The sequence below is a fragment of the Octodon degus genome, unplaced genomic scaffold (genome assembly GCF_000260255.1).
Source record: "Octodon degus isolate 3935 unplaced genomic scaffold, OctDeg1.0 scaffold00019, whole genome shotgun sequence".
NCBI classification, from domain to species: domain Eukaryota; kingdom Metazoa; phylum Chordata; class Mammalia; order Rodentia; family Octodontidae; genus Octodon; species Octodon degus.
In genome coordinates this window covers 632,462-656,413 of record NW_004524595.1, presented here as the reverse complement: position 1 = coordinate 656,413, position 23,952 = coordinate 632,462, and the positions used below count along the sequence as shown (strand labels likewise).

The 23,952-nt window shown below is 46.3% G+C and overlaps 1 protein-coding gene across 1 annotated transcript in view; it reads right to left on the bottom strand.

Annotated features, from left to right (window-relative positions):
* Positions 1–922: 922 nt before the first annotated feature.
* Positions 923–23,952, bottom strand: part of Capn14 (calpain 14) — a 30,262-nt gene continuing 7,232 nt past the window's right edge. Inside the window, exons 5-22 of the mRNA XM_023711125.1 lie at positions 23,824–23,952; positions 23,257–23,431; positions 22,742–22,807; positions 20,711–20,796; positions 17,740–17,814; positions 15,963–16,126; positions 14,893–15,056; positions 14,395–14,403; positions 11,925–12,130; positions 11,054–11,090; positions 10,514–10,567; positions 8,638–8,695; positions 6,876–6,940; positions 5,297–5,365; positions 4,647–4,725; positions 3,965–4,081; positions 3,564–3,619; positions 923–1,396 (exon numbers count right to left, since the gene is read on the bottom strand). The exon at positions 23,824–23,952 is cut by the window's right edge and continues 17 nt beyond it. Of these exons, the coding sequence (XP_023566893.1) occupies positions 1,370–1,396; positions 3,564–3,619; positions 3,965–4,081; positions 4,647–4,725; positions 5,297–5,365; positions 6,876–6,940; positions 8,638–8,695; positions 10,514–10,567; positions 11,054–11,090; positions 11,925–12,130; positions 14,395–14,403; positions 14,893–15,056; positions 15,963–16,126; positions 17,740–17,814; positions 20,711–20,796; positions 22,742–22,807; positions 23,257–23,431; positions 23,824–23,952 (1,636 nt within the window). The 3' untranslated portion in view covers positions 923–1,369. The remainder of the gene's footprint in view (positions 1,397–3,563; positions 3,620–3,964; positions 4,082–4,646; positions 4,726–5,296; positions 5,366–6,875; positions 6,941–8,637; positions 8,696–10,513; positions 10,568–11,053; positions 11,091–11,924; positions 12,131–14,394; positions 14,404–14,892; positions 15,057–15,962; positions 16,127–17,739; positions 17,815–20,710; positions 20,797–22,741; positions 22,808–23,256; positions 23,432–23,823) is intronic.

Here is a 23,952-nt window from a genome sequence, read left to right as displayed (position 1 = left end):
AAGTAAAGTTTTTTTTTTTTTTAAATACTTTTCAGGCTCTTTGAGGTTGACTTTGAAAGCGCCGTTCCCAAGCTTCAGGGTCCACCCACCAGGCTGTTCAGCAGCCTTAGTTCTGCTGCTTCTGGGGCTCTTACTTCCTCATTCAGCTTCCTTTCCTGTGAAGTGCACTTGCAAACCAGCTATCTATGCTTCTTAGAATGGGTAAGTTAGTAGTAAGTGAAGCAGCAAGTGACTCTGACTCTGAGATGCTAACCTACACAAAGCGCATGGGTTTGGGAAAATCACCTTTGCTTTGGCTTTGCACCTGGGTTCCACATGGCTACGGTTGCCACCCACACAACACCACAACAGTTCAAAAATAAGACGTACAAGCCATCGCCTGATGAGCTCTATAACTTAGCATGGATTTATTGTTCTTCTTTGTAGGAGGTACACAGAGAAGTTCTGATTTGAAATGGGTCTGATAGCCCACAGGTCAAGCAAATTGACTGATAAAAGCAGGAAGACCTTTGAGAACTCAGGCGTTGAAAATCTGCTGGTGCCCCAAATCCAGTGATCAGGTAATATTGTTAGCCAGCGACAACAGCAGGCTCAGTTGCCAGAGCCAGCAAACCCACTTGATCTTGCCAAGGCGCACATCCTCTGTGTTCTTAAAATTCCTAGTCCCATCCCCAAATAGTTGAAACTTAGCTTCAACTTCTACTGATTTACTGATGCTGATATAGATATCTAAGGATATAGCATTCCCTCTTTAGATCTTTTCATTTATTTATTTATTATCTATCAGCACAGGGTCTCGCTATGCAGCTCAGACTCATAGTGATCCTTCTGTCTCAGCCTCCCCAGTTCTGGGATTACAGGCATGTGCCACCATGCCCAGTTTCTGTGGCAGGCTCAGCTCAGCTCGGGGCCAGCATGGCATGTGGTGCCGGCGATTGAAGCAGGTCCCTGAGCTTGACAGGCAGGCACTTAGACCACCCAGCTGTCTCCCCAGCCAGTTCAGATCTTGAAGCCAAGACAGTCATCCCAAGTCATGGAGGTACTGCACAGAGGGTCACCACTCCCACTCTGGAATCAGACTGCCTGGATCATATCAGCCTTGCCACATTTCTGCTCGTGACAAGGCTATGGCCACAGGGAACAGGATTTGTTAAGAAGCTGAACTTAACAAATCCAAGGCAGTCTTCGCCACCTGCCTTCTAGTTTTGCATACTGGCCATTCAACAGAAACAGCTGCAAGAAAGAAATCTTCCCAGTTGAGAGGGTGATGGCTGGTATATGGCTCTGAAGAACAGAGTATGCAACAGTTGGTCCATAGTGTTGGTACATATACAGAGTCCTGAGGGAGGGCAGGCAAACTCCGGCCTCCTCAGGAGTACAGGGTCATCAGTAGCCACTGGACATGAAAGGGAAGCAAATGCGGATCAGTTCAGACCCAGCTGACTTGGGACTTCCTCCCCCTTAGTCCTGCAGAGCCATAGAGACAGGACATTAATGAATGGTTTCGCCAGAGGGACCACACCACCTGGTAGTAAGTATAAATCAACCTGAAATATAATCAACCTTGACTTCTTCCAGTGCCTGTGAATGATGACAGCCAAGCCACAGGCTGATTCTGTATTCAATTCTCAATGAGTTTTTTCCCCCATGGACTCAATTTGGCATGCTCATGCCAGCTCTGTGCAGGTGGGCAACGTGATTGGGCAGCAAAACTCCATTAAGGCATATTCTACAGGTTTACATTTATGGACTGATTGATCTGATAGCTTTATGCGGGTATGATGAACAGTACCTCTAATTCACATTGAGAGGACCTCTGGAGAAACTAGACCAATACATCAAAGTGCTGATGATGAAGAGGATATTGAATTTACCAGTGGTGTCAGACAAAGCTCCAGAGTGAGATTCTGACCAGGTGGCTGCCATTTCCAGTAGCCCTCGGGTAGCCCTGCTCGAATCCTCAGCAATGAGCCTGAGATGGTCAGAGCTAGAGGGGACTTCAGGGACAGGCCTTCTAGCCAAACCCACTCTTTTCACACGAGGACCCAAGCTTTAATGTTCTCTGCCTAAAGCCCAGCAGGTAATTACAAGGAGTATTTCAGCTCCCCCGTCAAGTTCTTCTGTGATAGCACAGCAAGTTTTGGAGGCTGCTCAGGCTGTGCTCTGTTGCAGCTGCCCTTATGCGGCTGTCCTGTGCTCCTGACTCAGAGCCTGTCATCAGAGAAGGATTGTCTGGGATCCCAAGATGATGCTTCACAGCCACAGCAGCAGTGAAGTGGCGCAGAAGAGACCCAGAATATTCTAGCCCTTGCACTTTTAGCTGAGTCACACCTTTACACCAATTATGGTAGTGAGTGAGGGGGTCTGTAGAAAAACAGTTCATGAAATGGTCTTTTGAGATTAAGGAAGAAATCTCAGCTTTCACTAGCTCCTTTCTAAGCAGCTCAAATAGAAGAGATGTCTCAGGGGGGCAGTGAGGAGGAAGAGCAGCTAATTCAAAACTCAAATGTCCTTGCAGGGAACACCTACTATGTAGCATCACGTTTAATGCATAACAGATGCTTAATAAACTAGTGAAGATCAGGGGAGATGACTGGAATCATACATGTGTTTGTCTTCTCCTAAGCACTGCATGAGATTCAGCAAAAGGTCACAAAGATGAGAGAGAGGACGCAGGAGCTGCTTGTGCAAGAAGGCTGGTGAGGCTCACTTCTTGCCTGTAAGTCCTGCCTGATCTGACTAGTTCCCATCCTCCTCTGTATGCTACCCAGGACCATGGATACTACTCCATCTAGCATAGGCCTTTTCTACCCTTTACTCTTCCCAGCTGGCTCTTTTTTGTCCTTGGGGTTTCAGCTTCAATATCAACTCCTCTGAAGCCTTTGTGGAATACTCTAGCTCTCTTGTCTTTGCCAGAGTCGCAGCTGAATCCAGGTCTTCATCCATTTCTCCATCCATGCCCTGCTATGTCTGCCAAGTGACGTAAGAGGATGAGGCTCTCCACCATCTGCTGCAGTGGGTTTGGCCGTGTGACTGGCTTTGACTGACACAATGAACTGCAAGACACCACGTCCCAGGCCACAGCCTTGGTATTTAGAGGCCCTGCATGTTTAAACTCACTTTCTTGCATTTCTGACATTATGCCAGGAGGGGTAAGCTTGGTTAGAGTTTCTTCCATTAATGTACCCAGAAAAGCTGCCCCCTAATCCACAAATGCATGAGCAAGCTGGCAGAGACTGAGCTCTGGCCATGCAGCTCAGGGCTAGGTAAGTGTCTGTCTTATGCTGCTTACTTACGTTTTGTGGATTTGTCTCACAGCACTGTTGCAATCAGAACTACTGGATACACTATGTCAGCCTCCTCTCCCTTCACACATACCAGGAACAAAGTGGTTGCTTAGTAAATATTTGTTAAATGAATGAGTGCAATGAGTATGGTGCTAAATACCCTATTCAGTAGACTTAAAGGTGTCCAGAACCTGTGTTCACAAAAGCCTGGACTTCAGTGGCCACCTGGACCTACAATGACTTACGCTAATTCCTGGGGAGGGAGGAGGATCTTACCTCTGGTTTCTGGAGGTATATTCCTTTTCCATCTTGGGTTAAGTTTTGGAAGACATCTGGGAAAATATGGCAGAAAGGAAAACGAGCTCATGTTTGTGTGGGTGTTGGAAACATACCCTAGTTCCTCCCATCCCTTTACCCGAACCACATCCATGCTGAAAACACAAAGGAAACCAATTTCTGCCTTTATTACAAGTAGGTGTCCTCAAACCTTTGCCCCTGGAGCAAGGCAGGGCAGGAACTAGTTTGAGTAGAAGCAGCCAAGCTGCACAGGTACACAGCCAGCAGCTGCCATGACTGCCCCAGCCCGTTGTGTCTGGCCTGGCAGCTGTCTTCCCTTGAGATGGAACTCGGGCCGTATTGGCAGCATGGGCTGTGTGGAAGCCCACCTCACTGCTTACCCTCCATGTTCTCCACACGCAGCATCAAGTAGACGAAGCTCACAAAATCGATCTGCAGCTGGGGGCCGCCATAGCGCAGGAGCACGAGCTGGCACACGTCGTCCCTGAGCAGCAGTCCTGCATTGAGCACAGGCACTGCCCTGCCTGCCAAGCTTCTTACACCCATGTCCCTACCTGGCTGAGACCCTCCACTTCCGGACCTGAATCTTGACAGATAGATCTTTTTATGGGGTTTATTTTAAATTATTCAATCAATTAAATTTATTTTTATGTCCATGCCCGACCCCTTTGGATTTAGACAACCAGCCTAAGGCTCTTTTATTCAGTGGGTTACTGGCCTCAAAGGCAGGGGCAGGGCATAGTGGTCAAAAGCATCTGCTTTAGAGCTGGCTAGCCCTGGACTTAGGCCCCAGGAAAACCCTTAACTTCTTTGAGCTTCAATGTCTTCTTCACTAGAGTGGGGATCATAACAGTGTGTCATAGAAGAGAGCCAGAAGTGCCGACCCTCTAAGGCATCAGCTAGGTGTTTTTGTTACTTGCAGATCCATGTCTTTGGGCTTCTGTGCTTAGCGAGTAACGCTGCATATTGGTCACCTCAGAATATCACGTGCCCCTCCTCCTTTCATCTTCGGGTGTGAGCATCTGCCCTTCATGCCCAGAAGCACCACTCCTCCATGCTTACCTGCCTCCCTCAGGGCAGCCTGCAATTGCACGCAGTTAAGATATCCTGACCCATGACTGTCTTGCTTGTGGAATGACTCCTGTGAAGAACCATAAAGCCAGGATACCCAGGCACCACCTGATAGCCCCAGGGTGCCCACATCACATTGCAGAGAGACTAAGAATTAGACAGAGGGCCCAGGTTGGGATACCACCACCTACAGCCTCTGAAAAAGGTAGAAGTCACCTTCTCATTGCACACAAGCAATCTGAGGGACACTGTCCACACTTAGAGGTGGTTTCAACTTTATGACTCAGGAGACAAATGGGAGAGTTGTGAGTAATGCTGGGAAGAGTAGGAAGAAGATGGTTTACGAAGAACTTTAAATGCTGAGTGTGCTGAGGAGTTTGGATTTGCTCTGAAGGTGAAGGAGAATATAAAAAGCTCTCTATAAGGAAGCTAACTGATCAGACTGTGCTTTAGAAATTCAGAAGGCCATTGCAAGTGGCTGAGTTTGGGAACAAGGAGGAACAAAGGCTCATTGAGAGGAGAAGAGAGATGTGGCAAGGGGTCGGGGTTGAAGGGCTGAAGGGGAGAGAAGCGTCCTAGGACAAGCTGCAGAGTGCCACTCCAGTACCTTTCTCCAAAGCAGTGCGGCTGAGCGATCTCACCTGATAGAGCACCAGCCGCTTCCACAGGCCCCTGAATTCTTGGATGCTCACAGTACCTGATCCGTTAAGCTGATAACAAGTTAAGGTCAAAGCTGCTGGGGGAAAGTTCCATCTCCAATTCTGTGGCTCCATGCAGTTCGTGTACAGCCCTGCTCGGTGGCTGATGTCCCTTCCTGGCCTCCCCTGCTGGCCAGTTCAGCCCAAGGCTTTCTCACACTTGCTAGGAAGGGACAGAATGAGCTAGAACACAGAACCTCTAGGAGAAGGAACAAGAATGGAGGTGATGGTGGTGATGACAACAGTTATCATGTGGTAAAGCAGGATATCTTGACAGGCCATGCCAGTTCCATAGATAGATAGATAGATAGATAGATAGATAGATAGATAGATAATTTGTCTTTTTGATACAGGGTTTCACTATGCAGTTCAGGCTGACCTTGAACTCACTTTGTAGCCCAGGAAGATCTCAAAATCACAGCAATCTTCCTGCCTCAGTCTCCTGAGAGCTGGGAATGCAGGTATGTGCCACCATGCCCAGCATTTTGTTTTAATTTTTGTTTTTGTTTTCCCCATGTGATTTAAATAAAACCCAGTAACTTTTTCATTACTGTTAAAATTAATGTGTGAAAAGAGACACAAGGTGGCTACGGATGCCTAAGTCATCTTTGGAAACACTGAAAGCTTAATGGTTGTAGACCACATCTAAATATCCAGGCATCACAGAGAATGGGTCAAAAATACCACAGCACCCTGTCTCACGTGGCCTATCACTGAGTTACATACTTTCCCTATGATAGTTGGATTATACCTAATAGGTGAGGTAGGCATTAGCCCCCCTCATGCCCTAGAGGATGAAATGAGCATCCAGAGAGACCATGACCTCATCCAAGTTAGTAAACCTGGTGACACAAGGCTGGGGGCTGCCCCATCGCCTCCCCAGCCACCCCCAGCACTGTCTCCGAGTGACTGCAAGATGACTTTTGCATTACAGCCCTCAGATTCTCAATTTTCTGTACCTCCATAGTATATACAATCAAACTTCAATTAAACTGCCCATTTAGAAAGAGAGTTTTCCATGAAAATCAAAGGGCCAAGAGCCACCAAAGCTGAGTTTATAGCCTGTCTTTAACTTCACTGAGTGTTGATTTTCTGAGCCATAAGTGGAGTAGCAGCTGCTTCCTTGTCACCAAGTAAAAGCCTTTGGACTCAAGTCTCTTGGGAAGGCCTCTTGCAAAGCTAGAGAATGGTAACCATCCTCCACTAGGCAGCTATCTCATCCCTGCTCTTGCGAAATGGGATTAATGTTACTGAAGCTATCTTGGCCATCGGTTATATAGCAGTTCTGACCTCTGTACCCTACCTGTGTTGGCCACCTACGTGCTCTAACCAATCCCATGAAGTAGGTCTTAATTTCCTCTCCCTGCTTCCCACGAACCTCCTCATAATGGGGCGCAGTGACTTGTCCTAGAGCACATACCTACTAAGCAGATTGAGGTTGGGATTCAAACCCAGACAGGCCAGCTCTAGAGTGGAGCTCTTAACCAACAGCTTATAACTACCCACAACACTAAAAAGATATATCGAGGAGGGCCAGTATCCCCCGGCAGGAATCCAGGCTGAAGCAGGGCCTTGCATTCGCCAGGCCTGTAAGGGACAGGAGTTAGCATGGAGGGCTGGCCCAGGGCTTCAGCCCCTTCTGAATAGGAAGAGGCTGTGCTGCCCAGACAAGTCAGAGTGGCAACATGTATGTTGGGGGGACAGAAGGAGGAGAGATTGGGGCTTGGTGGTGGTTCCCACCCGCTGTAGAAAATGCCCAGCTGTGGCTGCCTTTGCTTACACAATGGGCCAAACGCACACACAGTCCATCCCTATGGAGAGCGGAGGCTTTCAGCCCAGGCTCCCAGACCCGAAAGACAGCTCCACTCAGGAGAAGCTTCTTATGTCAAGTTCAAAGGAAACTTCAGTAATATTTTTCTACCCATCCAAGTTCTGTCTCATAAGATGCTATTTGTCTCCTTCTTTGACTTCTTCCCTCTCTTCTAAACATCTAAACACATCTCCAACCATTCCTCACATATGGTTTTTAAACTCTTGGTGCCCCTTTCTGGACACTATATTTCACTAGTTTCTATTTAAAATATTGTCCAAAACTTGAATGCAATCCTTAAGATGCAATTTTAGCAGAATGCAATAGGCCTATGGCTTCCAAAGTTTTTAGACCACTTTTCCAAAATTATGTTCCAAAGGAGATATTCTGCAAAGAAAGTGTTTTGTGATCAAATACATTTAGGATGCTTTGTATCTGTAACCCAATTCCTCCTTTCACCAAGATCCTTAGGAAACATTGAAATCTTGTGTGATTTAAAGTACATTCTAAGTATCATTAACTATAAAACTAATTCCTTTTATTTCATGGAATACTTACTAAAACCTCTTTATAAAACTGATTTGCATTCTTATGATGAAGGCACTTAAAGAATTTTAAGCCATTACTTCTAATTTCTTTAGAATTAGTCTAGAAGTTTCTGTAGGGGGAAGACTTCAAATGTTCTAATTTCTCATATCTTCCCGTCTGGTTCTTTTACTGATAACCAAATCTGGCTTTGAGAAACCATCTGGACCTTATTTGGAAGCCTGAACCATACAATATGTTCAACTATAATTTGTCTGCATTTAGAATCTTGGCTTCATATAAAAGAGAAACAATAATATATGTTACGTAGCAAATGCCCTTTAATTGTTTATTTTGATTTTGTCACTTGAATGTTTTTGAAACTCATTCTCTTTTCTGGAGAAATCATCCCACTTCCTCCTTGTTCTGCTCCTTTCAAATATGTGTACAAAATATTTCTATATGGGCTTTAAGCTTTCTGTATAACATACTCCAGGCTTTGTGGAAAAACATCATTGCTACCTGTTGGCAATCTCCCTAGAGGACGCGTTCTCTCCTTCCAGGTTTTTGTAGCTTGGTATATTTAAATCCCAATTCATTAGAGAGCTCCCTAGGTAGGCTTCTCAATGCCTAATATTCATCTCACAGGTTGCAGAAATGAGTGAAATTCCTCCATATGGAATTGATACACCAAGAAAGGACTTGGCTATTCTTCTCAAACTAACAAGTGGTAGAAATCTGTTTTTCACTGCCATATGTCTCTACATATCCAAGCTTTAAAAAAAGTAGCCATTTTCAAAGCTGAACAAATTCCCCTTCTGCTTTGTCAGGCTACATGACCCACCCAGGTATCTAACACGGCTGCTAGCTGGAGCCAGGACCTACTGATTCATGTATCACACAAGAGGAGGAGAAGCAGAGTCCTCTCGGATGATTCTTCAGTAGTTACCTGGCCAGATCACGTGGTTCAGGATCGCCTGTAGTTGCACTGCATTTATTTCGGGATACTGAAATGAAAGCAGAAGGGTAAGAGAAAAACCACAATTACTGCAAGCTCATTAGATGGCAGACGGTCCACAAGTGACACGGCTGAGGGCGTCCTACTCAGAACAATTATATGTGCCATTTCTGAGGAGAAGTTCCTGGATAATGTTCTTTAACTGGTTCCCTAGGTCAAAGACCCCAATAGAGCAGGGCTTACAGGGAGGAGGCATTCTCATTAAATGTGTTTCAGAAGTTTAGCAATTTGCTTTGAATTTTCTTCTTCACAAAAAGCCATCAGCCAGAATTCCAGATTTTAATTTTAGAGTTTATTAAAAGCAACTCTGTGGTAACATTTGACCTTAAAATTTATCAATGAAATACAAGTACCATACACTTGAATGTCTAAAACCAATAATATTCATAAATGTACAATTTTAACATTATATATATATATATAATGATAGCTTAATTGTCAAACTCAGTTTGTTCCAAATTCATATTCAAATGCTGAAAACTTTGAGAACTGAACATATTTTTTCATAAGAAGCTATGGAAAACCAAATAACTGGTTCTGAGGCCTAAATATTGCATTTATAAAGATATTTTTCAAGACCTTAAACAAATTTCACAATGATTTCTTTCTTTAACTCTATTGTGGTTCTTGGTTTTCCTTAAAATTATTGCTGATACCACTGGCTTTCTTTGGGGCTGTGGTTATGATATTTTACACGAAACACACAAAATAGAACAAAGATGAATGTTTTAACAAATTAATGCAAGCACTCTGCCTTGTCTGAGCGAGAGCAGCGTTTAGGCAAGTGTCACCTCTTGTGTCTATGGTAAGGTGAGACAGGTGACCCACTCTTGGCCCATGCAGGTTTTTTACAAGTTGGATTTTTGCATTGACTACTGAACAAAGTTACAAATACTGAACAGATGTTTTGCAAACTTTGCTGGAACATTTGAGTTTGGAGCCATTTGACAACCAACGTATCGCTGTACTGGGATTCTCTATGAGATTTCATTCAATAAAAGGACTACAGTATAACATGTTTAGAAATTCCTAGTATGGAGGAAAACAACACGTGGGAGATTCTGATTTATTTTCTCTGGTTACATTAAGCAAAAGGCCAAATGGAGAAGTCAGGAAGCTGTGAATTTAAATCAGGTGTATCCCTAACACAAAGAGTTCATGTTCTTCAGGTTTAATGACAAATGTCAGGCTATAGTTTTCTAATATGTTCCTTGCCAGATTCCTAAGTATCAGGCAGGTTAGGAAAAGAGGAGCCTTAGAAGTTTGTACTTACTTACTCCAAGGCCTTCTGGTAATCTCCATCTGGACCAGCCCAGGAAAGAACTTGAGGGGTCCACAACTGGGGCTAGAGGACCCTCTGCCCCCATGTGCCTCCTCACCATCCTTTCTTACCATTTCTCGAGGCCACTCCCCATGGGGACCCTCTTGGGCTTCCCTCAGATGTGTACCCCTACTCTGAGCACTGTCACTGTCATCACCCCCAACCCCATCTTGTTCTTAATACTGATTTTCAACTATGTAATATTCCACATTCTCAGCACATGAAGAATAAAGTTCCTTCTCTGATGACTAATCAAAGCAGCTTCTAAGAATGGACTGTCATTCACACATGCCTTCTGGAGACAGAGGCTCTATTCTCTTGTATAAAAATGTTAGGACCTTAAGGTGGTAATTTGGGGACAGGTGGCCTTAAGTCACTGTTTATACATAACATCAAGCAAATACAAACCCATACTTCAAAAAAATTATATGCTCTACTTTGTCCCCTGCTCCTCGCACCCCACCTTATTATGCCTACTCAACAAACCTTTTCAAAGACTTTGGTGAAGAATTCATGCCCTTCATTTCGGTCCACTATCTCCTGTAGGAACAGACATGCAGAAAGAGGAAGTTCTCCACGTGTGCATGTGACTCAGGTGTACATGCTAATGTCCCATGGCTTCTCGGCCTCTGAAATTGACCTTTCTTTGTCCTAAATTTTCCACCATAGTACACACGAACATCTTTGTTCCTCTGATACTTGCTGACATTGTTGGGGGGGAGGAGGACAAGCGATAAAATGAGCAAAAGAAGCACCAGGCAGAGAGAAGCAGAAGAAAGCATGCATGTTACTCTGAACCCAGAGCTCCAGGCCACCGGTGACATGGGCTGAGCAGAAGGGCAGTTCTCTGCGCTTTCTCTGACATTTCTTGTGAAGAAACAGCACCCCCAGGCACTCCCAGGGTACAGACGTGGTATGTCTGCCATGCAGCAGGGCCTTCCCCGGGGCAGCCTGCCTTCTCTCCCTCGCTAATGAAAACACGAGCTACTCACCATTCCAGCTTTGGGAAAAGGCCCGATCACTCACCTTCGAGAGGACAACATTAGAATTGCTGCCAAGTTCACTGAGCAAAGAAGGGGACAGAGATTTTCATTCCATCTGGGGAACCTCTGGGCCAATGTCAGCCTACCTGGGAGCTCATCTGTAGGCTCCAAAACTGAAGCATGCTGTGGGCCTTGACAGCTCCTGGCCAGTCACGTGACATGGCTCACTGCTCCTAACTCCCTTTGCCCTCCTCCCCTCCCCCTACTCCATGCTGGCATGGAGTTGAGGCCTGAGATAAACACCAACTGCCCATGATGAAGACATAAAAACATTACTCAAACCAACACAAAAGCACCTGGCATTAAAAGATGGTTATGTCAAAGCAATCACAGGCAAAACACTAATTTGGGCTGGGATGTGTACACACTGATTCAGCTGCATACCAGAGTGGCTGGGCCTGCTAGTCAATAATAGCCTCCCCTCATCTGAAAAGCCCTGTCAGCCTCTTCAGAGCCACCACCAGCCTGAATCCACCCCTGCTTCCCTGGGATCACAGAGGTTAGCTCCCAGCTCACGGAGGTCTGTCAGTCCTGCTTCCTGCCTACATCAGTGTGAACAGTGGGAATACTCTAACACCACTAACTGCTGCATGTCTGTGTCCTTCCCAGCCCTTCAGCTGCAGGAGATAGGGCCCACAGTTCTCGATCTTTCCATCAGACACCCAGCACGGCGTGATACCACCTTCTGTGGTTAGTGGAAGGAGAGTGGGAAGGAGGAAGGCTGACTCCATTAGGAAAGTTGCCCCAGTGCCCTGCTCCCACCACATATACTCTCCCCTAGTGGCAGATACTGTGGGCTCTGCCATTCCCAGACTCACTCATGTAGCCACCGTGGGCCCAGCCTGTGTCCTTACTATAAGGTGTGTTTCCTGGAGAAGAGCCGGAGGAGGAACTCTGCCTCCTTGTGGGGCTTGGATGTGCAGGGCACGAGGAGGTACGTGCCGGGCTCCAGCCACAGCTCCCGGCTCACTTCTCTCTCTGTGAGAAACACTTCAGGCCAGCTCAGGGGAGCATTTCTCCAGAAGAACTCAGGGGGCAGTTTCCTCTGGTCTTCATAGTGCTATAAGGAAGAGGAAAAGGACACCTGTGAAAGTGGTCACTCAGAGCTGGCAGCCAGGCCAGGGCCATCAGCCAGGAGCCAGAGATGAGATGACCTCAGTTATTTAAATCCATTGTGCTTGGTGGGAGATAAGGCTGAGAGGTGAGGAGAAGGGACAGAGCCTGAACTTGCGAGGGGGTCCCCTTTGCTGAACCCCTGTCAGGAGCTGATATAAATTGATTTAATGTCACATTTAAAACAATATGGACACAAAATGTTGTAAGAAATGTCCCTGTGCCTTCAGGATCCATTTCACAGTAAAAGGGCCTGAGGCTCACACAAGGTGGGTCACCTATCCTGGGAAGAGTACCAGTTGGGGCTGGAATTCAGGACAGGACAGCTGAGCTCCAGTGCTCTTTGCGCTTCTTGACCCTGCCTCCACACACAGTGCATCATAGGTCCACTGTGCCACCACCAATTGTCACAGACACTGACAGACCACTGCACCCCCCACCCCCTCCTACATCATAGCAGCTACTCACAGACATGCTGGACACTGCAGGCCACCATGGTGAGACTGGTGAGGGAGAGCAGATGACCTGCAGCAGGGCTCTGGCTCTGATGATGCCTGTATCTGCTGGCTCTGCACGTGTGCCCTGTTACCTGGTTTTCTTTCTCCTTCCTTTCTGCATGCCTGCCTTCCTCCCTCCCTCCCTTCTTCACTTCCTCTTTTTACTTCTCCATCTTTCTCTTATTTCCTCTCCTCTTTCTTCTCATTCAAGGCTGGAGAACTGGGGAGATAGCTCAGCAGCATAAGTGCCTGCCTGGCAAGAGTTCGATCCCCAGTACAAACAGACTAAGCAGGAAGAAGAGGTCCATGCCAGGCCCCTTTCTCTAGTTTATATACAAAGGCTAACAAAGATACCGTTTGGCCACATAAAAACATTAGCAGATTCCACTCAGGACTGATGCTGCAAAATGTGCTGCTGGATGACACATTTTTCTGATCAGATAATGAACACTAGGGAATCATCCAATTGTCTTCTTTGCCTGCCTGCTACGAATCTCAAAGCTAAATATTGCTATCAGCCATAGTAGCTGTCGTGGGTTTAGTTTTTTTTGTAAAATTAACTGCCTACCCTTACTTAGTTATGACTTTTATTTGGCCCTTTGGGTTTTATAAGTGATTTGCAGTTTTCATTTGTTTACCCTTTCATGGTGGATCAACCAAATCTACTTAGATGTCAGCATGATATAAATAACTTTTTCTTTTCAAATTGAAAGGCAACTTTTGGGAGTACTCTTGAGAATTCCCACAAGAGGAAAAAAACAAACACAAAATCAAAATGATGAACCAGGCAAAATGTTTTTGTTTATAAAAGCCCTTTCAAGGGCTGGTGAAATAGCTCAGTGGATTAAGCACCTGCTTAGCCAAGTGCAGGGACCAGGGTTGGACACCCCACACCACATGTGGCACCAGCCCTGCCCCTGGGCATGGTGGTACATACCTATAATCCCAGCACTGGGGAGGTTAAAAACAGGATTGCTATGAGTCTGAGATGCATAGTGAGATCCTGCACTAAATATATGAAAGAAAGAGAAAGAAGAAAGAAAGAAAGAAAGAAAGAAAGAAAGAAAGAAAGAAAGAAAGCAAAAAGCTCTTTTGTTTGACTGAATCCAACTTGAGAAAATTAGAGTTTTCATTGGGAAACAAAATCACAGCTGCATCTTTCCAAATCTAGAATCCCTCAGGCTTTCTCCTCAGTGCCTAGAGGGTTCTTCTTGTCCCTCTGCCTGTGTTCCCCATTGTCCCAAACCTCAGTCCCCCGGCCCTGAGGAGGTGGGCTGCATAGTGTCTTGATGTCCTTGTATGAGTTAGGTCTATTTTATTACGGGCTTCATCACTCAGGCGAGGCTGTGATTTGTCATCCTCCCTGGGCTGTGACAGCCTTCAATATTAGCCCTGGGTATTTATGTAGGGATTTAATGAATTCTGAAATTTATTGGTCCTGTGCTAGGTTGAGACTTCCCTATAGAAGAATAAGGATTTATTGGGGTCTTTGGGTAAAAATGAACAGCAGCTACTCTTACGCCCTCCCCACATATAGTTGGTACTATCACCAGACATTCTCATGGCCTCTTCTTATGCAAGGCTGCCACAGTGAAGGCCACCCACACAGTGGCCTGGCCACATTGGAGTGGTACCAATCACTGGAGTGACACCAATCACTTCACAGCAGGGCTTCTGGTCAAGTATGGACTCACTGTGCAAGTGTGGGACTCACCTTGCTTACCTGAAAAACAAACAGAGAGAGATCTAATTAGTCTGGGGCCCCCGATTGTTCATAAGCACAAGCCCTGGTGGGAGCTGACATAGACAATTCTACCCTGAACCAGCCCCTACCCACCAACATTTTAGTCCATCGTCAGAAATAGGGGGAAAGCGTGAGGAGAGGAACCCTGGGCTTCTTGGGAGAGAAAAGGAAGCCAATACCGATTGTATCAACCATGAGCAGGGCACACTGAGAGGACTTCCCTATGGTCCTCTCTTATCCTGCCTTTTGCATTAATACCACAGACCCCATTTTACAAATAGAGAAACTGATGGACAAGTGAGGGAAGGCAACATGCTCTGAATCACATGATTGCTAAGAACAGAGCCAGCACATGAACCCAGGTCTAAGAACGGAGATGGCTGATGAAGAGGGCAGGGACCAAGAAGAAAAGAAAGCTGCAAGAGATCCCACTCTGGGCCTGCAGCCGCAAGCCCCAGGACCACCTACTCTGAAGAGGAAGAAGCCAATGGCCAGGTGAGGCTTCCTGTTGCGGTGCCTGTGTCTGGGCTTCTGGAGCAAGGACACCAGCACGTTGCAGGCACCCCGGGCTGTCTTGTCCTCTTCAGGCCTCCAGACAGACAGCAGGAACTGTGGGTTCTTCCAAAATGTGTCTGGGCAGAGCACAGCCAGGTGTAGTGGCCTCCCAGCACCCCACTCCGCACACCATTAAGGAGCCTTCTGCCTGGTTTACCCCCAGGTCCACCTGGACAGGGTTGGAGCCTGCGTCCTCAGCTCCCCATCTATGTCCTGCTGTTCCACACATAGGGCCGAGAGTTGGCCCCACTGTAGCTCTTGTACCCACCAGAGCCTGGCCCAGATTTGGTACCCTACAAATAGCTGCTTCCTGAAGAAGTGAGTGGGCAACTTGCCCAGGAGGCTATGAATGGGACCATGGGGACCTTCACATTTTAACAGAAGTGGGCAGCTTTGGTCTTTGGAGAAAAATAGAAGTAGGGAAGAGTCACCAGGACTAAGGCCACCCTGGCTTACTGAAATCACACCGAGAGCCCTTTTCTAGAAAAGGGAGGCTCTCTACCTCCACCATGGAGGAGAGGACATGGTCACCAAAACTCCCTCTTGTGAATTAGACATATTTGTTTCCTCTAAACAGAGAACCAGGAGCCCTGCTTTTGTGTCCCCACCAGCTTCCAGTTGGAAAGGCCTAATAACTATAATATGATTACTGTTTTGATTTTATTGTTTAAGAGGTAATTACTGCAGTTTGTCAATGGCCTTGTCCTGAAACCAAAGAAAGACCGCACCCCCTCATCCCCAGCCTGCTGCCCGTGGCTTCCTGATGTGCTGCAAAAGGTGCCCTCTGGGAGGAAGCAGACCCACAGCGACTGCTTGGCAGAGGGAGCCGTGCCTCTGTGCAAGCGGGACTAGAGGTGTCATCTTCCCTGTGGCAAGCGGAGTCCCTCTGCCGCCACCTGTGGGGGACGCAGACTGCACAGCCCACTGCACGGGCTCTTGCCACCCCACCTCCCCAACCACAGAGCCCCGGCTTCTGTGCCCACCTTGATGGGACTCCATCCGGCCACCAGCCGTGCTCCCCTTCTGCCACCGGCCCTCCCGCATGGTGTACATCCATTTCTGGGCCACTTCTGGGCTCAGCAGGCCTGGGCTTAGTTTGCAGATGACCAGGAGCACAAAATGGGCTTTAAAGTCCTGCAGTGCCATCCTGGCCAGGAAGAAGGCACAGCACAGACAAGAAAGTTAGATGACTTTGATTCCTGAGGACCAAAGACACGCCTCTCTGTTCCAGACCAAACCACATCCCCAGGTTCCTGAGCGGAGCCATGCCAGCCTTGTGGCCCAAGAGCTGCAGGGTCAGTGTGCAGATCCCTGGCCCGAGGTGAAGCTTTGCGGCCCCTTGGTGAGGGCTTCCTGCACAGTGGTCCATAGAGGAAAACGGGGCTGCTTCTCAGTGACAGTGACAAGAGCTGAGCTGTGGCCCTCATAGCCATCCATTGGTTTCAGTAGGAACACATTCAGTAGGAACTGCACGTATCAGTCCTCAATCATTAAATGATGACGATCTTCCCCACCACAGGCTAACATGATGAGCTGAGGCTGCTACAGGGAAAACTCTCGGGGGCTCTGTTTCCTCATCCGGAAAGTGGAAAAAACAGGATTTGCAGGGCTCTTGAACTCAGCGTTAGACCTTCAAAGGAGAAAGAGCCATAGTACTATGGAGAGGAACAGGGACCTGGATGCCAGGAACAAGGCTTAGGTGATTAGCAAGGGTGAAAGCAAGAGCAGAGGGGCCAGAGGGGCTCTGGGAGGTGGTGTTGAAAGCCTCCCTGAAGGGGAACTTGGTACTTCCTAAGTAGGCAGGAAACAGGGCTGCTCTGTGCCGCAGGGCATAGATCCCTGCAGTGGTTCCACACTGAGCTGCTATATCCCCAGCCCTCTTTCTTTCTTTCTTTCTTTCTTTCTTTCTTTCTTTCTTTCTTTCTTTCTTTCTTTCTTTCTTTCTTTCTTCTTCTTTGAGACAGGGTGTCACTAAGTTTCCCAAGCTGAGCTTGAACTTGCCATCCTGCCTCAGCCTCCCAGAACTGGGATTACAGGCAAGAGCCACCATACCCAGATCCTTGTCTCTGTTTCAGGGAGGAAAGTCAAAGCCTTCATTGCTGCAGAGATCAGATGGAGGCCAGGGAGGAGGAAGAGGCAGATGGCCCAACTCCTGCTTGAGCACCTTCTAGGCTCCATGCCAGGGGGTACTGCCCTTCGACCCCAGCCATGCAATGGGAACTTCTCTGTTCTAAAAATGGCTCAAGCCATTTTTTCACAATGCAGGTGCAGAACCCTAGAGCCTGTGCTGATGTGACTTTATGAGCCTAGAAGACTTATAAGTCTCCAGGGAGCACAGCAGACCCGAGGAATGAGAACAGGGCCTTGCAGACCTGAACCATAAGGAAGGATGCCGCTAACAGGCGCAGGATTATCCACCTACGTCCCTGGACTGGCATACAGAGTATAGACTATTCCACCAAGGGTCTTGATTATGACAAATCAGCCCTCTACTTCCCCTTAGCCTGGGTGGTTTCTTTGCTACAGAAATCTGGAACCATAGAATTGGCTTCTGTTCAAGTCAGGCAACAAGCTCTTACTCAGTGTCCTCCTCAACACAGTGATAGTGACAGTCTGTTTACAGGGCTATTGGCCCTGTTGGACTGCAGTCTCCTAAAAGGGGTGTATCTTATTAACCTCTGTACATGAGATGTGGGGCATGCATGAGGCATCCGGTAAGAGGAAGCCAAAGCATTTGTCCCAAGTCCCTGAGTTAAATACCAGAATTCTCCATCATTATCTTTCCGCAGAAGCAGAATCTTTTCCTTGGGGTTCAGCAGCTCCCATGTACTTGAGCTGAAAAACAGAGAAGAAATAGGAATTAAAAATCATGAGGAATGAACAAATTATGGGAGAGGGGCATGCTAGAAATCCTTCAGTAAATGCTCTATAGCGACGGTGGTAAACCCACAATGGGCATGCAGAGTCCTGTCTGTGGGCCTGCAAGCCAAGTCACCCCAGCAGCCAAGGATCAAATAGCAATTGCTTTTTCTGAGTTAAAACCTCAGCATTCAGGTTTAACTGCAGTGTTGGCACTCTGTGATAAATTAATAGGTTTTGTGTTGCAGTTTGGCCCCGTGGTCCCTAAAAGATTAACCATCACTGCTCTATAGGTCATTATTTAGTATTATTTTCATGCTGTTTTTAGACAACTAAATCTTACATTCTTCATTATATAAGTCGCATGCAACATTAATGAATCACTTACACTGAGCCAAGCACCAAGCTCGGTTTGTGACATACTTTATTTCACTTAAAGCTAACAACTTTAAAAGAGAGGGATATTTTTCCCTATTTTAGAGATTCGGACTCAGATTAAGAGAGATGAAGTCACCTGCTTGAAGTCCCAGAACTATTAAATGTCAGAAGTATCCTTTAAACTGAGTATTGCTTATTTTCAAAGCCCGTAATATTGAACTTCTACTGCTGGCTATAAAGAAGTAAAACTGCATCATCTTCCTAACCATAAATGACTAAAACTGGGACAAAACTTAAGTAGCTATTTTTAGACGTGGGCCAGCAGTCAGCACAGGATTCCTGACAAGGGGGAGCAAATGGAGTGGGCCTCGCTTCCCCAGGCTTCCTGCTGAAGGGAGTTTCCTGGACAGCAATGCAAGACGTGGACTCCTAAAACAGAACCTATTGGTGCACGTCTAGAATCCTAGCTAGCCTGGGCCAGCCTGGGCAATTCAGCAAGGCCTTGTCTCAAACTGAAAATTTAAGAAGGCTGGGGGTGAAGCCCAGTGTGAAGGCCTTGGGTTCAGTCCTCAATGCTGAAAAAATGACACAATACAAAATGATCTTTTTCACTAAGTGTAGGAGACAGAGTCCAGTTCAGAGACCAGGCAGGTAGAATGCTGCAGAAAGTGCCTGGAAAAGGGGCTTCCTAAAGAAGCCCTGGAAAACCTTAGAAGGGTTCCCTTGAGCCTTTGGTTGAAATCAAATCTGTGCTTTCTGAAAGTGAAACTCCACAAAACTGGGCTATGTGGAGAGCCATTCCCAGGGCTGGGAATCAAGAATTCTCACCAACTAGAGTTGAAAAGCCTTATTGAGTACACGGCGTCTTTACTAGACATCCCAGAGAGCTCACAAGTTACTTCCAGGATCAAATTTATCACTGAAATAAAGGTTTCTCTCTTGACTTGCCCAAAGAATGCTTCAAAACTTCAAAGTACTAAAATAATCCCTAAGCCACGTAAGTACCTGCCAGGAAAAAAACAAAAAAAGACTCTTTAAAGAATCTAATAAAATTCCACACTCAGAAATGAAAATTCATTTTATTAGGTGGAATGCCTGGCACCTAATAAAAATGTATTAGTCAAAGGAAGGAGCAGACAATGTAATCCATGACGAGGACAAGAGTCAGTAGGAACTGATCTAGAAATGGAAGAGAAGATAGCATTAGAAAATAGACATTGCAATATCTAGTAGAAATATGTCCCACTGTTTCACGGGTATAAAGAGAGATAAGGACATAGTGACAAAAGAAATGGAGAATGTATGCAAATTAAATTTCTAGACTTGAAAAGTATATTTGAAATAAAAAGTATACTAGATGGGATTAACAGCAGATTAGACACTGTGGGATACCAGCCCTTCATTTTATGTAATCTTTTCTTTTCATTTTACTTAAGCTTCACAATGGCTCTACCTCAAAAAAAAAAAAAAAAAAAATGTGAAGCCTACCTGAAAATCCCACTACTAGAAAGCAAGAAAACTATAATTTTGCCTGTTACCTCTCTCTAAAGCTACTACTTGTCCTTCTAAGAAATGCATCACCACCAACAGCCAAATGATGACCTGATTCTGTAGCACCTTAAGATGTATGTACTTGTTTATGTGACTTTGTTGCACACAGACGCGGTTCCTGTGACACTGCTGTTAGCCTAAAAGATGTATAACGCAGCATGCTCTACCAAAACTCAATTGTGTTTCTTAGCCTTCCTTCTCCATCTACAAAAGTGATCAAACAGCAATGGATCCATGAGCATGTTTGTACACTCTACAATGTCACACAGGGTTAAACATCATAAATCTTCATAACAATGGGGAAAAGACTCTCACTCTGGATCCTGCATTTTCCCCATTTCCTACTCTAAGTCTATAGCCCATGAAACCCATGTCCCTTTGGACTGCCTTTAAACAGGAATGACCTAAATGCAGGCATTTAATCAGAATGCCCAGAGGTCACTAAGCATAAACAGAGAGTCACTATAAGCAGACAATGTGGGCTAACCCAGATTTGTCTACCTTGGACCCAAGATGTCTGAGACTGCACTGACCCACATCAGGATTGGAGCCCTGCACTGACTCACCAAAACCCTTAATGGAGTCATTCTGTGGCACCTCACTAACTCACTTCATCTAGACATCAGAAAAGTGGGGATATAACTATCTACCTTATAACAGCACTGTTTGGGAGATTAAACGAGATAATAAAAATTCAAAGAATTTAGCAGTGCTGGCAAGCCTCCAACAGATATCATCTTTAATTATTCTAACAAAAGTGAAAGTTGCTCATATGCCTTAAAAAGTACCTTATAAATGGGAGGGGCTGAGTCTTGCTATCTCAATGCTTTGTGGTCCACCCTGAACTAAAGGGAGCACACACTTGAATCTGTGTGCTAGCAGCAGCCTCCTTTGCAGCCCTCACGAGCCTCGTTCTCCCGTCCCAGACAGCCCAGAAGCTCACCTGTCACTCCAATCTCCTTTCCATTCCACCTTGCCCCAGGGGTTCCGCAGCTTCACCAGATACTCAGGTCCGTTCTTGCAAGTCACCTGTACAAAATGAGGAGCAGTTTAGGCGGCTGGGCTAACTGCGTGTGAGACAGGGATCTGGGTGAGACTCCTGCCTGCAGCTGAGACCTCACAGTGGGAAAACTAAGAGCCTGGAAAGAGTTGGTAAGTGACTGCTTCCCAGCAGATTACCTAACTTCTTTGTGTCACAGGTTTTTGTTTGTTTGTTTTATATGTTTGGTTGTTACAGGGTCTTACTAAGCAGCTCAGACTTGTGGTGATCCTCCTGCTTTCAGCTTCCCCAGCCCTGAGATGATAGACACGCGCCTCTATGCCGGGACTCTGTGACCAGCTCAGCCCGCCCTGGGGGTGGGTCTGATGCAGCATGTGGTGCTGGGGATCAACCACAGTCCCTGTGCTTGCCTAAGCTTGCCTAAGCAGGCACTTTAGTCTGCTGGGCTATCTTGCCAGCCCCTGTCTCAGTAATTCTATCTGTAAAACGAGACAAATATTTACACTAACAGCAGTAGTTTTAATGGTGGATTCACCAAAGATATGCCCACCTGCAACTCATGAACAGAACCCTGTTTGGAAAAAGGATCTCTGCAAATGTAATTAAGTTAGGAATCTGGATACGACATCTCCTTGAATTAAGAGGTGAGGCCTAAACCTAAGGATAAGTGGTCTTGTAAGAGGAGAGAGAGGGAGAAACCACCTAGGAGGAGGCCATGTGAAGATGGAAGCCAAGACTGGAGTCTGGAAGCCCACACTGAAGAACACCTGGAGCCACCAGAGAGGGTGGCAGAGGGAAGGGGCATTGTCACGAGAACCTATAGGAGGGGTATGGCTCTGCTGACACCTCCATTTCAGACTTCTGGCTTTGTGAGCAGTGAGAAAATAAATGTTTATTGTTTTGAGCTACCCAGCATAGGTCAGCTTGTTACAGCAGCCTAGGAGATCAATATACCTATTCGTGGCAGTGTTGTACTAAGGAAGCTAACATTTATAAAGCAGTTATGATTCTATTTAGCACATAGTGCTATATAAGTTTGTTAAATACATGTATTTAAATATATATATATGTTGTATATAATAAAGTTATTGATGTGCAAACAAATGTGGTCAGAGATCTAGGAGAATATTACATGTGAGTTAAGCTCAAGAAATTTGAAACAATTAAAGGAAACTGGTAAGCCTTGGGGACTCAGCTCCCAAGGGATGCCAGGGGGGACTCAGCGCCCGAGGGATGCCAGGGGCTCTTTAAGATTGAGTCCATGAATGTCTTAACTTTATATTGTGCCCATGCTGCTCTGTCCACCAAAACATTCTCCATCAGATCAGCCCCCTTACAGGGGCCATTTGTCTGTGAAGCCTTTTCTGACCACTTCCCAACCCACCCAGGGAATGTCTTTTCTCCTACCACTGGGCTCTCATGTTCTACTTTGCTTCCCCAACCTTTTCAAATATGTGTTGTCTGCAACCTTCATTGAAAGCTCTCTGTAGCCAGGGTTCCTACCTGAGCCTGTTTTCAATGCTGAGGAGCGCTCAAAAGATGAATGGAATCAGAGGAGCCTAGGAGACTATTGGAAGGGAGCATGTGAGAGAGTGAAGCAGCAACTCAGAAAGGCAGAACCAAGACACAGGCTGTCGTTGGCAGCTGGAAGCCAGGTGAAACTCAAGGAAGGGTTGTGGGCACAGCAGGGCCCAGTGGCCAATTGGCTGAAAGGTGATTCATAGGAGGAGGATGGGAGAGTACACCTGGAGTCACAAAGGTTGGACCCAACAGTTTATTTCAGAAGATAGTCAGAGTTACTAGGAGCCCACCAAAGGCTTTGGCAAACCCTGGCAGATCTACCAGAAACTTTACCACCATCCCCACCCAACTAGACACAGCACAGGTACTACGTCACCAAGATAAGTCAAGACCTTGAAGAGAAACTCCAAAAGAGGTAGCTGAGTGGGCAATGAAGGGCTTCGATAATCCTACCTTCCGGATTCCTGTGAGAGTATAGGCGTGGCCATGCACCAGCCCATTCTCCAGCACCCTCTCCTTCTGCAGAGAAAAAAAAGAGAAGTCTTGGTCAATCCAGCAGCTTAGTCCAGGAGTCAAAGTAGACCTGGAATGGACCTTGCTGAGGAGGGGATTTGGAGAAAGGATTGGCAGAGAATCATGGTGTGATACATCCGTTTTTAAGATAGGCCTGAACCAAGGGCTTCCTACCCCAATTCCACGTTCTTGTTGCATTTCTTGTTGTTGGAAATTGGGCACATCAGCTCCTGGCGGGAAGCTGACACTTACTAATTGTTAAGTCTCTTCTCTGTACCCTATTTGTATTCTACATCCAGTTTTCCTGCCTTGAGGACACAGTTGTACCACCCTGTTGGAACATCAGGATTGGGTGGAGGTCCAGGGGCCCATGCAGAGGAGAGAGCAGAGGTTGATGGGTGCAGGGGCTAAGGGCAGGAAAGGAGACCACGCTGCCTCTCTCTACCCTCTCTTACCCCTAAGTGAGTCTGGCAGCCAATAAGGGTTCTGCTGTAGGTGGCTTGGGTTAAGATGTGCCACAGGTTGCCAGGGGCTTTGGACAGGTTGATGGTCATTGTCACCCCTCCAGTAAAGTCCACAAGAGCTTCAGACACCTGTCCAAACTGCAGATCTTCATAAGAACCACAGAGCCTGCTCAGAGAAGGAGTAAACATGAGACAATGAAGGCAAAGGGCATTTGCATGGCAGATTGGTGGCCAAGTGAGTTGTGGACTCCTCACTTAGTGGTTCTTTGGGTAAATATTTACTACTTCTCCTTTCCATCCCAAGACCAAAGATATATATATATCCACAGTTCCTTACCCTACAAACACCTTCATTCATCAAGGAAAGGCAAAATTGCTGAGTGCTTGTTTAGAGGGTGTGACCTCCACATAAATGACTCAGATGTCCTCTCTTCCGTATTGATTGACACACACCTCATGCCTCATTTTTTGAACTTTATATGATACATTCTGCCCCAATCCAAGATGGAGAAATGAAGAAAGAGAAAGGAATGAGGATGATTCTGGTGGTTGTCTTACTTGGCATAGGCCTTTTCCAGAAGTGCTCCCCAGAACAAGTTCTTATAGGTAGAGGAAACGAAGACCAGCTGGCCAGCCTCATCCACAGGCAGACGGTCATCTATCACCACAGGAATCCATTTCCCAAAG